Raw genomic sequence first — 13,691 nt, 5'->3', positions numbered from 1 at the left:
AGCAGGAAGACCACTATCCTGCTAATGGCTGGGAAAAAACATGACATGGCATGGGGTGGAAATAAAAGAAACCCTAGAGACCTGTGCAAGCAACTGGGGGCCTCTGCTAATGCTCAGGGAATGACTGAAGACTTCTGTAATATTTAAGTTCATGTGTGCGTGTGTGTGTGTGTATGCGCTCTCCACTTACTTATCTTTGCCCCTTTCCTTCAGCTTCTTCATGTCCACCATGCCACCCGTCTTCATTTGAAAGGGATCATCCTGCAAAAAGCAAACACAGCTTAGAGGACGCATCTAGAACAGCAGCAGTTGTTGTGATTATCTCCGTGTGTGCAGGTGCATGCGCACATGTGTAAGTGAGTGTGGAGGTCAGGAGTCAACACTGGGTGTCTTCCTCAACCCTTCTCCACCTTTACATTTTATATGTGTGTGTGGGGGGGGGCTGAGTCTATATATGTACATGTGTATGCAGGTGCCTGAGACTGGAAGGGGACATCATAGACCCTGGAATTGGAAATACAGGGGGCTGAGCTGCCCAATATGGGTGCTGGGAATCAAACCTGAGTCTTTTGCAGGAACAGCAAGTGTTCTTTTTTCCCCCCTTCTTCTTATTTATTTTTATTTTGTTTATTTATTTTGTCTTTTTGAGACAGGGTCTCCCTGTAGCCCCAGCTGTCCTGGAACTCACTATGTAGACCAGGCTGGCCTTGAACTCAGAGAGATCGCCTGCCTCTGCCTCCCAAGTGCTGAGACTACAGGCGTGCGCCACCTCGCCCGGCTATTTATTTTAATGGGGCTTGTGGCTACGCCAACATTCCCCCTTTTGAAGAAGGAACCCTAAAATCTTTTAAGGATTAGATACAAGCTCCCAAGAACAGCAAGTGTTCTTAACTGCTGAGCCATCTTTCCAGCCCCCTCCACCTTAATTCTGAGATGGGGTCTTTCAATGACCCAAGGGCTCACTGATTTTGATGGACTGGCTGGCCACTCTATTCCAGAGATCCACCTGTGTTCACGCACCACCCGCTCCCAGGGCTGGGGTTATACATGTGTGCCATCACTGTGGCTTTTATGTGGGTGCTGGGGGTCTGGACTCAGGTTCTCATGCTTGAGCAGCAAACTCTTTACCCACAGCCCTTTGTCTTGCATTTGAGACAGGGTCTCTAACTAAGCAGGAGCTTGCTGATTCAGCCAGATGTCCTGTCTCTGCCTTCCCAGCATATGCCACCACTCCCAGGTTTTTACATCAGTGCCAGGGATCCAAATTCAGGTCCTTGTGCCTGCATTTCAAGCACTCCACTGACTGGGCCATTCTCCAGGCCTGTGAGTTTATCTTCATGAAACATGATCACAGAATTGGGTGTGATGGTTCATGCCTTTGATCCCAGCACTGGAAAGGGAGAAGCAGCACATCTCTGTGAGTTGGAAGCTAGCCTGGTCTATGTAACAAGTCCCAGGCCAGCTAGGGCGACAGAGAGATCCTGTATAAAATACATATATATATATAAACTCACACACAGAAGAGCAGCCACAGGGAGGACCCGACACTCACCACTAGCGTAGTCTCCTCTTGTACTTTCTCTCCCACCAGCAGCGCAGCAGCACTGAGCAAAACATAAATGAAGAGAAATGACAGAGGAAAACCAGAAGTGTGTAGGCTGCAACATGGAAGGGTGGGCTCCACTGAAGACGGACAGGAAAGAGCCATAGAACCTACACCATGCTGAGCACGGTGGACAGGAGGGCGAGGCTTAGCCATTTGATATCATCTTGGCCTAGATATCCCAATGTAAGATTTTGCCAGTTAAGGAAGTACCATAGAAGATAAATGTCAGGGAGTGGTAGAAGTTTACAAAATGACCTACAGAGGCAATAAAGCCAGGGCCTCACACATGCTAGGCAAGCATACTACCACTGCCCAATATGGCAACAGTCCTTTTTGCTTTCTGAAGCAGGGCCTTGTTAAGTTGCCCAGGCTGATTTGAACTCTGTATGGCCCATGCAGGCCTTAAACGTGTAGTTTAGCCTCCCGAGTAGCTGCGATTATAGCCTTCTGCCACCAGCTCTGGTGTTCGTTGTTGCTGTTGAGACAGGGTTTTTGTCTGTACCTCAGGCTGGTCTGAAATTCACTGTGTAGCCCAGGCTGGCCTCAAATGCATGGCAATCCTCCTGTTTCAGTTTCTCAAGTCTGGAATTATAGGTGTGAACAACCATGCCCAGCCTGAAGATCCGTTAAAAAATTATACTACTTACGCTTGGTACAATACTATGTAGTCACTAAAAAGGTTTTCTGGAAAACACAATATGGTCAAATGCCCAATATCATAATGGGTTAATTCTTAAAAGCAGGGAATAAATGTATATATAAATTAGTTAACACAAAAAGACAAAAAAATTTAAAAAAGGCTGGGTGTGGTGGCAGACACCTTTAATACCAGCACTCAGGAGGCACAAGCAAGTAGATCTACATAATGAGTTCCAGGCCAGCTGGGGCTACAGGGAGACCCTGTCTCAAAAAGACAAAAAAAAAAAAAAAGGTTGATTATAGTCTTTAAAAAAAAAGGGGGGAAGAACAGTAATGCTAACAATGATTGCCTCTGCAATGGAAAGAGTCTCATTTATTCTCTGGGTTTGTTTGTTTTTTTTTTGAGATAAGGTTTTCCTATGTAACTTAAGATGGCCTCAAACTCACTGATCCCCTTGCTTCTACCTCCTCAGTGCTAGGATTACAGGCATGCATCACCACATTAGCTTACTGTTTATTTCTGGATTATATTTCTGTAAGATATCCAAACTCTTAGCAGTCAACATGTTAACTGTCACAATTCATTGATGCAAATGAGTTAGGGGACTAGAGAGGCGGCTCAGTGGTTAAGAGCACTGCCGGTTCTTGCAGAGGATCTGAGTTCAATTCCAGCACCCACAGGGAGAGTAACAACTATCTGTAACTCCAGTTCTAAGGGAACCCGATGCTCTCTGACTTCCGTGGGTATTGCACGACACGGGTGCACTTACACAACATGCAGGCAATACACTCAAACACATAAAATAAAAATAAATAAGATTTTTTAAAAAACACACGAGTTAGTGACCTGGAGCAGACCCCAAGACCACCAGGCTCAGGACAAGTCCTGGTTAAACACTTGTATAGGACACTCGTCCTCTCTTTGGGGAGGGGTTTGGGACTGTGCCCCTAGCTGGGACGAGTCTGTCATCATTGACGCCGCCCCCATCCCCGTGGTACCCACCTCACCCCGTTTGGCCTCTTCCTCAAGTTCTGCACCTCTCGGGTTTCTTCCAGCTTTAACCTGGAAAAATAATTAACAGGCAATGAATGGCACAGACTGAGATCCTCCGCAGTCGCACGGTTCCGACCCAACCGTACCGCACTCTGGTCCGTGCGACCCCGGGACACCTCGCCCCGTTGCACAGCCAGGGGACGGCGGCCTTGCTCGCAGGAGCCCCCGTGTCCTCGCCGAAGAAAGGGCAACCCCGGCTCCCCGTTAATGGTGTCAGCGAGGCGCCCGGCCGGTGGTCAGCACCCCCCAAGCCTCTCACTTTCTGGCCTGTGGTAACACCGGCCCACACTCACCGAACCTCCTCCGAATCCTGCTCATCCTCCTCAGACTCCGAGTCAGCCCGGCGCCGGCGAAAGGTCTTCCCGGTGACCCGCATAGCGGTGTCAGCCCTGCGGTCCAGGAGTCGCTCTGCTTCACACCCGGCTGCGCAGGGCAGAGAACCTCCTTCCCTTTCCGGCGCGTAACACAGTTGTCAGAGCGCCGGATTCGCTCGACCCGCCTGGCCCGGCCCTGCCCGCCCCCCGCATGGCCACGCCCAATCACGCACGCCCCATAGCCACACCCATACCTCCGCACGCACCGCCCTCATAGCCACGCCCCATCCCGTACAGCCACGCCCCCATATCCCCCACTACGCACCGCCCTCATTGCCACGCCTCCAGCACGCACGGTCGCGCTCCAGCAGCGCGTATAAGCGTCCTATACTCCCGTCACGCACCAGCAAGCTCCGAGCAGGACCATGCCATCGACGACGCGCCAGCGGCGCGGCCACGTCCCCCATCCCCCGCTACGCACGGGCACGCACGGCCTCAGAGCCACGCCCCCAAACCCCCAGCACGCCCGCCAGCACGGGCTCCCAACACTCGCATGGCTACGCCCCCATCACGTATCATCCCGCCACCTGATACGCACCGCCCTGTGGCCGCGCCCACCGCCTGGTGTCGCCCTCTCCGGATTGGACGGCTGGAGGAAAGGAGGTGGGGCGAGGCCGGTGAGGCCCCAAGACCCTGCGCAGAGCGGCGGAGGACGAGCTTGACTGACAGGCGGCGGCGCGGTGGCGACGGCAGGTGAGTTCTGGCTGCCGCCGGCTGCTTGAAGGGCTGGGGGCCAGGCCTTCGGGGAGAGCCAAGGGCCGCAGCGGGAGGGCGAGGCGTGACTGTGCGGGGCCGCCGACCAACGGGACCAGGGCAGCGGCGCATGGGTCGCCGGCCCTCTCCCCGGACCTCGGCCGGCCCCTGCGCCCGCCCCGAGCCCTCGGCGGCCCTGTCTTCTCGGCCGCAGGCCTCATCTCGGAAAGTCGGCGCGGGGCCACTCGGGCTCCGGGGTCCCGACGTGCATCTATTTATTTCCCTTAGACTCAAAAGCCTAGCGCCTCTTGGCGGGGTGAATTCGGGCCCAGGCGCGCGCCCGCACCGGGCGGGGCCTGCAGCCCTCGGCTCTGCTCGGAGGGTGCGAGGTCGGGGGATGCCCCTCCAGGTGCCTCCTTGCACGCCTCGGCCTGGAGGACCGCGGCCCCGCCCTCCGCACCTTCCACCTCGGGGATGCTGCCAGGGCAGTGAATGTTAAAAGCCCTCGTCATTGTGTGCACAGTGGCTCGGTTGGGACTTTTAGGGACTCCTAATTTATTTGTTTGCTTCTCAGTGGAGGCTGATGCTTTCCTCTGGAGCCAGGCGCTTCGAACCTAACTCCACTGTGTGTGTGTCAGGCCCTGGGCTAAGCGTTCTCTCCATGAATTCTCCCAGCTAATCCCACGAAGAAGATGCAGTAGTGTCTCCTTTCAGAACTCTGAAGGTGCCGCAGCTCAGCCAAGTTCCACGGCCGGGAGGTGGAGCTGGGGTGGGGGCAGAGTTCGCCCCACCATGGGGTTTGCACCTTCCCTGGCACGGTCTACCCTTTGTGGGTCCTTGCTGCTGCAGCTGCTGACGTTTCCAGCTTCTGGGCTGGGGGAGGGGCTGCTGGAACCTTTTTTTTTTTTTTTCTGGAAGACTTTCCTACAACTGGGAGGGGGCATGTCTGTTACTCCTTTTCTCCGGAACAGTTTTCGTTTGAGACTGTCGTCTTTGGACTGGGACAAATAATGGACTCAGGACTTCTTGAAGCAGCCTTTTGGTTTTGGCATAGTCTCAAAGTCTTGCCCCCTCTGGGGACTGGTTCAGCCACACTCAGATGTGTATGGCACTGGATGGATAGCTCTGAGTGCAAGGCTCCTTGGGAACTGTTACATAAACCCAGGGGCTTAAATTTACAACTTTCCTAGGCTCAGAGGTGGCCCTTTAATTTCTGGGACCATCCCCACAGCCCCCAGGGATACTGGACACCACCAAGGAAAGCGTCCGAAGGTCAGGAGGCATTTCTGGAGAGAGATGCCCCTTGCCCACCCTCTTTGAACCTAGAGCACCAGGTGATACCCACTCTCTGGGGTGTGGAGGTGGAATTGATTCTTACCTAGCAAAAGTAAAGCTTTTGCAGTGGCAGCTGGGAATCTGACATGGCTGGGTAGAGGGACTGCAGCCCCTCCCGAGTTCTTTTGAGCCTTTTTGAGGATGAGACAGGGTTTTGTTTCTGGTTTTTCTAGTTCAAATATGAGTCTAATGCTTTAGTTTGACTTGGGAGTTGGAGTGGGTGCTGGCTCTTTTGTGGCGCCAAGTGGAGTGCTCATGGGGCTATCTGTGTCTGGGTAGCTTTTCAAGTCAGCAAAGTGATAGTGCACAGCCTGGTCATCATAGTCATTCAAAAAATGCTTGTTGGGGGGATGGGGGGGCTGGAGATGTGGCTAGTTGGTAGAGTTTTGCCTAGTTTTCATGAGGCCCTGGGTTTTAATTTCCAACATTGCCTCATGCCTGTAATTCCATTACTAGGGAGGTAGAAGCATGAGAGTCGGAAGGTCAGGGTTCTCTACAGCTGCATAGTCTGAGGCTAGCCTGGGCTACACGTGATCTTAACACATCAAAAAAGTGACAATTCTTGAATTGAATAGGCTAGGAAGTTAGTAAACAGGGGCCAAGAGTTGAGTTCCATCTTTCATAAGTTGAGAGTTTAATAAATATTTTGTAATTTTATTTTTTTAAGTTATTTATTTTTTGGTCTTTGAGACAGGATCTCCCTGTAGCCCCAGCTGTCCTGGAACTCACTATGTAGACCAGGCTGGCCTTGAACTCACAGAGATCTGCCTGCCTCTGCCTCCACCTCCCGAGTGCTGGCATTAATGGTGTGCGCCACCACACCTGGCAGGAGATTTTGTAATTTTAAAAGATGGCAATTCTCTTTGGCTGCAGAGAGCAGAAACAGGTCAATATGTAGAAATTTCAGGAAATTCAGCTTATTTTTATTGTATGTGCATAAGGCGTGGGTTGTATGTGTTCATGCCATCACACACATGTGAAGTGGACAGTTTCATGGAGTCAGTTCTTTCCATGTTTACATGAGTTCTGGGAATTGCACTCAGGCTTTGTGGCAAGCACTTACCAGCTGAGTGCCTTGCCGGCCCCAGTTTCTGTTGGCTGTGAAGGACTGAAACAACTAGAGATTCTCTTGAGTTATTTTCTTCTGTGTTTTTTGTTTTTAGCCTGGGTTCATGTCTTCCAGAGCAACCTAGACTTTGCCAGGTAGCCAAAGTTGGCCTTACACAGGATCCTGATCCTCCTGCCTTGGCCTCCCAAGTGCTGGGCTCATAGGCATGAGCCACTATTCTGGACTGAGAGAGAGAGAATAAAACAATTTTATGTGAGCTTGGTCAACCAATTGCCAAACATTGTATAAAATCGAGGCTTTCCTGAAGAAGATGGTGAGGGCTGGGACTTAGCTCTGTGGTAAAGAGCTTGCCTGACATGGAGGTTTGCTTTCTGGGGCAGAAAGAAAAAGAATTCTAAATCCCCTAGAATCCCAAGATTTCATGATAGAAGCAGGATGCAGATCCCACCAGCCAGAGAGGGTCTGACTTCCGGAGCCTGGGATCACCTGGCTTTTAGTTTGCATCTCCTGTGGTAGTTCAGCGCAGTCACTGCTGAGGTTTCTAGGTCTGAACTTGGGGTGTGCATGCGTGCGTGCGTGTGTGTGTGTGTGTGTAAGTGTAAGACAGGGTCTTATGTAGCCCAAGCTGGCCTCAAACTCCATATGTAATTGAGGATGACTTGAACCTCTACTTCACAATTGCTGGGATGGCACTTGTGAGTACCATGCGTCCAACCTTTTTGTTTTTTGAGTCAGAGGGCTTGCTATATTGCCCAGGTTGGTCTTGAACTCTGAGCTCGAGTAAGGTTCCCACTCTTCTGTGTGTACCTCCATATTTTAGCCCAGGACTTGAGGCTTCTTGTCACCTGGGCTGGTCACAGTCTCTAGTCCAATAATAACCCCCATAAGACTGCCAGCCTTGTCAGGCGTGGTGGCGCATACCTTTCATCCAGCGCTTGGGAGGCAGAGGCAGGCAGATCTCTGTGAGTTCGAGGCCAGCCAGGGCTACACAGGGAGAGCCTTAAACCTATGCCCTCTCTTTATTGACTTTTGGGGCCACAAGCAGAAGGCTGTTCCATTCCTTGGGTTGTGAGATGCTGTACTGTCCTGAGCTTGAAACTGCTCTGTGAATGATGGGGAGGTGAGGACTGACAGTGCTGGGGATGCCTGAGGGCTCCACTTGACAAAGGGTGGGAGACTTAGGGAAGCCTGGGCTGGGGAGGCACACAGTGTGTGGGATTTCGGGGGAGAGTGAAGGAAGAAGATGCACCTGTCCTGAGGGGAACAGCAAGGGACTAGCAAAGCTGTGGCATCCCTGGAAAGGGTTGCGGTCAGCTAACAGGATCAGTGAGTGGCGGCTGTGGGTAGCCTGAGAGGGTGGAGGCTCAGCTGTGCCAGCTTTGGATCCTAAGGAACCAGCCTTTCCCTAGGAGGCAGAGGAGCATTACCAGACCCAGGGGGTTGGGGGAGGGGTTCTGCAAATGCGTCAGCTGCACTGCTGTTCCTGGGCTCTGCTCCCAGCTGGCCCCTGAGGGACCACCACCCCCCAACACACAGGAAAGGCAGACTCTTTACCCCTCTCTGGTACGCTCCTGCTGCAAGACGTCGGGATAGGCTGGGGTAGAGGTAGGCTGAGGCGTCCCTGCGGCCACTGCACAGTGGGACTGACTGCTCTCATGGTCCTGCACCTGACTGCTTGTACTTTAATGGACCCACCTTCTCTTTCTGCCTTTCTTAGGTGCCTATGGGACACACACGACCCACTCCCTTCCAGCCTTGTCCTTTTCTCACTGTGACCTCAGGCAAGTGGCTTTGCTTCTCTGTGGAAGGAGAAGCCACTGCTCCTGCCAGGGAGGGAGACATGAGCTCCAGAGTCATGTGCAGCATGGTGAACCCTCACCTGCCCTCAGTAACTTTACCAGTTACTGGCACTTTTCTGCCGTGCTTGCCTTGTCTGCGTTCCTAATGTCACTATTGCTGACTCATGGAGGAATAACCCCAGACATTCTGGCCCTTCACTCCCAAATATCTCAGGGGAATCAGATCATCTGAGAATAAATAAGGATGTCGTCATCTGCAGCTGGATAATGGTTTACTGTTGCAGAAACTAATCGTTCCCCTAGGCACAGTGACAGCACCACAGGCTGGGCAGCTTAAACATCAGAAACTCATGGTCTCATGGATCTGGAGGTTAATGTTGGTAGGTTGGTGGTATACCATGGCCTTGCTGTGTGTGAACTTCCCTGGGTCTGTGCTGTCTTCCCAGAGGCCTATCAATCCCAGCAGGCCTTCCACAGACCACATTTTAACTTAGCCCTTTAAAGTCCTTATCTCTGAACACCCTTACAGTCTATGGTGCTGGTGCCTAGGAGGTCAACATACAGATTATGGATGGAGAGGTACAGTTCAGTACATAGTAAGTATTGTATCAGCTCTGGGGACATGGCTCAGTCAGTAAAATGTGCCTCATAAGCATGAGGACCTGAGTTCAACCACCAGAACCCATGTATTAAAAAGCTGGGTGTGGTGGTATGTGCTTGTGGTCCCTGTGCAGGGGAGGCGGAGATACAAAGATCCCTGGGATTCACGGCCAGCCAGTCTAGCTGAACCCATTAGCTCCAGGTTAATGAGAGACCCTGTCTCAAAAAAGATGGCTGGCCTGCCTGACCTCTGGCCTCCACATGCACATGCATACCTCTACAATACATTTATTTTTAATTTATTTTTATTTTATGAATATATTGCTTGCATGTATGTAAGTGCACCTATGCTGTGCAATGCACTACATTTTTAAAAGCTATTGTCCGGAAGGCCCTGCAAGCCACCATAATGTTACCATGAGGTTCTTTGAGTCTGTCCACACCTCCAGTCATGATTATACAGGTGCAACTTTTCCACTTTGTTTTTTGATGATACTAAAACCTAAATGTGCTTTTTCTGATACTTTGGGCTTCCTTACTCCCCGCCCCCCAGTATAGCTACTTGCCACCACATGGATGACCTCCATGTAGACTTAACTCAAGGGGCATGCCTGCCTTCTCTCCTCCTCCTCTGGGAAGCTGCTGAGATGGCTTTCTTGGGGCATTTTTCTCACCTTATTTACTTTATGTGTATGAGTGTTTTACCTGCATGTACAGAAGTGCACCTGTGTCATGCAGTGCCAGTGGAGGCCAGAAGAGGGTATTGGAGTCCCTAGAACTGGAGTTACAGATGGTTGTTAGCTGCCATGTTGGTGCTGGGAACTGAACCCAGGTCCTCTGCAAGAGCAGCCAGTGCTCTTAACTGCTCTTAACTACTGAGAAAGCCTGTTTTTCTTTTAAATGCTAATAAAATTGTCTGCAGGCTTCAAAAACAAAAAAAGACCTCTTCACCAACATGTAGTCCATATTCAAGTTTGCCAACTGTTCGGTGGTATTTGTTTTAAGAGAAGAGAGCTGTTCTTACTCTTTTTTTAGAGGTTTTAAAGAATTTTTTAAAACTTTTATTTATGGGGCTGGAGAGATGGCTCAGTGTTTAAGAGCACTGACTGATCTTACAGAGGACCCAGGTTCGATTCCCAGCACCCACATGGTGGCTACGAACTGTCCTTAACTCTAGTTCCAGGGGAATCGAAGCCCTCTTCTGACCCCTGAGGCATTGCATGACACGGGTGCACTCACATACATGCAGGCAATACACTCATATACATAAAATAATAAATATATATTTTTAAATTTATTTATTGTGAGACAGGGCCTTACTATATAACCCTGGCTGATCTAGAGCTCACAGAGATCTGCCTGCCTCTGCCCCCTGAGTGCTGTGATTTAAATGCATGTACCATCATGACCACTACTTTTTTTTCTTTGTCTTTTTGAGACAGGGTCTCCCTATAGCCCTAGCTGACCTAAAACTCAACTATGTAGACCAGGCTGGCTTTGAATTTAGAGAGATCCACCTGCCTCTGTCTCCCAAGTGCTGGGACTAAAGGCATGCATCACCACACCTGGCCACGACCACCTTTTATTTTCCATTTATGTCTATGTGTGTTTGTGCATGTGTATGTGGGTGCTCTCAGACACCACAGAGGGCATTAGATATCCTGGAGCTGGAGTTACAGGTCATGATTAGCCACTTGACATGGGTGCTTGGAACTGCGCTCGACCTTTATAGACAAGCAGCAAGGGTTCTTAAGTACTGAGCCATCTTGCCAGCCTCTGTTTGTTTTTTTTTTCTTAATGCTTTCACATTTATTTAATTCGTGTGTATATGTGTGTGTGTCACAATGCAAGTGTGGAGGTCAGGACATCTTGCTGGAGTCGGTTCTCTCTCCTTCCAGCCTGTGGGTTCAGGGGATTGAACTAGAGTTGCCAGCTCTAGTGATCTTCGTGGCATTTCATTGCTCCACAGTCTAATTTATCCTGTCTTCTGTGCCTTCTATTGAGAAAAGGAATCTTCCAGGCACAAGGAAGCTGAGGTGTGTGGCAGAAGAGCTGGCCCCCTCAGGAAGGGAAGCTGTTTGAGGTTTTGTTCTGGTCCTCGGGGTCACTTTCCTGATGTTTTTCTTTGATGTCAGAAGCAGCAGGCAGTGAGCTCCAATCTCAGATAGAGCTGATAATGGGGACTTCCACGCCCTGCTCACCTGGTGAGTGAGTGTCCACCTTCACCCAGAGTGTATCTTTTCTTGCAGAGCCTGAGCATGGAGTCCGATAAAAGAAGCCATTCTGTGTCACCTCAGGGCTTGTGACCCTGCCAGGTGCAGTGCTCTAAAAGAATGTAACACAAATTTTAGCACTAAAGCATTTTTGAGAGCACTCCTGCCATGCAGGTCAATAGACAGTCTGAGCCTCTCTGAAGTCTGTGTGACCCAGACCCAAAGTCACTGTTCTGAAACCAGGTCTCACTAAGTTACCCAGGCTGGCCTTGAACTTATTGTGTAACCCAGGCAAGACCCTCTTGTTACAATACTGGGGATTGAGTCTAGGGCCTCAAGCGTGCCAGGCAAGTTCTCTACCACTGCACTACAGTCTCAGCACTCAGGCAGGCCTTAAATTTGTAGTATTGCTGCCTCAACCTCCCTAGTAGCTCAGGTTACATACCTGCCCCAGTATTTGAGACAATTTTCTGTAAAACAAACAAAAACTGCCTACATTTTGGCTAAGATTGCTTTAAGTCTCTAATTTTCAGGAATCAGTGTAACAATATTGAGTCTGCTGATCTCTGAACATGGCGTCTCTCCATTTACTAAGATCTGATTTCAGGCCTAGGGCCGTTCAGTGTGATCATCCCTGCCGTGGTTCTGAAGCACGGATGTGCTTGTACTGCTGTCCTGCAGCCAGTGGTCTTCCTGATAATCAGCACCACAGTGAATGTCTGTTGTCTGAATGCGTCCTTGATTATTTACTTAGGATAAATCTAAATCCAGATTAACCTTGACTATTCTTTCTGAGATATACTATTCTTGCTGATACATATATATATTTTTTTTGTTTGTTTGTTTTGTTTGTTTGCTGGCTTTGAACTCATAGAGATCTGCCTGCCTCTGCCTCCTGTGTCCTGGGATTAAAGGTGTGCCCCATCACCCCTGGCTATTTTTGCCTTTTTATCAGTACCCTTTTATTATTTAAATTATTTATTTTTATTTTCTGTGTATGAGTGTTTTGTCTGCATGTGTTTAAGTGCACCTGTGCAGTACAGTGCCCATGGAGGTCAGAAGAGGGCGTCAGAATCCCTGGAACTGAAGTTACAGACGGTCGTCAGCTGCCATTTGGGAGCACATGCTCCTCAGCACCCAGAAGCAGTCAGCACAGCCGTGTGTCAACCTTGAAGTGAAGGACTGGGAAGAACAATCAGACTGTTACAAACACTGGTGTGACCCATAAAGCCCAGGCTGCTTGTGTCCGGTCCTCTGAAAAGTGCCACCTCGATTTGGGGCAGGGCTGTGTAGGACAGGTCTGCTACTGACTGCCTATGAAGCTGGCCACTGGGTGGGTGCATGATCCTGGGAAATTCCTCAGTTACCTGCCACCTTTTGTTCCTGTGTATAGTAGGGCAAGTGCCGATGCAGCTTTCTTTTTCTCTTAGAAGTTGCAGGAACTTGAGTCCAGTTGCTCTTGTGGATTAAAAGTGTTTAATCACTGTGTGGGTGGAGCTCATCTATTCATCTATTATCCCAGCACTTAGAGGATTAGGGCAGGAGGATCATGAGTTTGAGGCCAGCAGGGCTACATAGCGAGACTTAGAAAAACATGGGCCTGTTACTGTTGTTCTGTCCTGGGCCCCAAGGTCATAACCAGACTCCCCCATCTCCAGTCGTCTCTCTTGAGTGATGGCATATGTGACAGGGACACTAAAAGCCCCACCCTTGCCAAAAATAGCCCAGGGCCATTGCCAACATGGGCACACGGCCTCAGGACCAATGGAAAAACCTAGCTTCAAGTAAGGTTTGGAATTTAGAACTTTGAACTCTGTTGTCACATTTGAACTCTGTTGGCCATTTTAAATGTTACCTTCTAACTGCCCCTCCCTCTTTGAACTTCCCACTTCTGGGAGACTGGCCCATCAAGGAAGCAGAGGGGCCATCTACCAGTTCTGTGCGTGTCCTGGAAGCAGGGTATTTCATTGTCCTGAGGAGCACTTGGCCTCTGGACACCCAGTGTGCTGTCTGGATGCTTTCAACTGAGAGTGATCTTTAGTGATCTTTAAAGGTTCTGGACTAAATGTTGGTTCCTCCCTCACACCCGCCCTCAGGCCCCTTGCTGGAGGCTCCACTGTAGACCACCTCAGCAGTCAGTCCCTGTCTGCAGCCTGCCCCTGTCAAGCAGAGAATGCACATACTGGTTTCCTGTGAGCAGCATTGACTCAGGAAGGCCCCGCCCTCCACCCTCATCCCTTACGTACTGACCAGGGGAGCTGGCTTAACACCAAGCCTGACAACGTGAGTCCCATCACTGGGGACCAATG

The 13,691-nt window shown here is 50.3% G+C and overlaps 2 protein-coding genes across 4 annotated transcripts in view; one reads left to right on the top strand and one right to left on the bottom strand.

The window, feature by feature from the left end:
• The window catches only part of CUNH9orf78 (chromosome unknown C9orf78 homolog), an 8,873-nt gene extending 4,767 nt beyond the window's left edge, over nt 1-4,106 (bottom strand). The window contains exons 1-5 of one of the 2 annotated variants that reach the window (XM_008825897.3): nt 4,018-4,104; nt 3,593-3,748; nt 3,249-3,308; nt 1,553-1,604; nt 191-261 (exon numbers count right to left, since the gene is read on the bottom strand). In XM_008825897.3, the coding sequence (XP_008824119.2) occupies nt 191-261; nt 1,553-1,604; nt 3,249-3,308; nt 3,593-3,748; nt 4,018-4,040 (362 nt within the window). In that variant the 5' untranslated portion in view covers nt 4,041-4,104. Of the gene's footprint in view, nt 1-190; nt 262-1,552; nt 1,605-3,248; nt 3,309-3,592; nt 3,749-4,017 lie in introns of both variants that reach the window. The other variant, XM_029560153.1, reaches the window with a different exon arrangement.
• Nucleotides 4,107-4,280: 174 nt separating this feature from the next.
• Nucleotides 4,281-13,691, top strand: part of Usp20 (ubiquitin specific peptidase 20) — a 36,500-nt gene continuing 27,089 nt past the window's right edge. For both annotated transcript variants that reach the window (XM_008825881.2, XM_008825878.2), the window contains exon 1: nt 4,281-4,366. The gene's annotated coding sequence lies outside the window, so the exon portion shown is untranslated. The remainder of the gene's footprint in view (nt 4,367-13,691) is intronic.

Source organism: Nannospalax galili, unplaced genomic scaffold (assembly GCF_000622305.1).
Source record: "Nannospalax galili isolate Female #2095 unplaced genomic scaffold, S.galili_v1.0 scaffold290, whole genome shotgun sequence".
Classification (NCBI taxonomy): domain Eukaryota; kingdom Metazoa; phylum Chordata; class Mammalia; order Rodentia; family Spalacidae; genus Nannospalax; species Nannospalax galili.
This window is presented reverse-complemented; position numbering and strand designations above follow the sequence as displayed.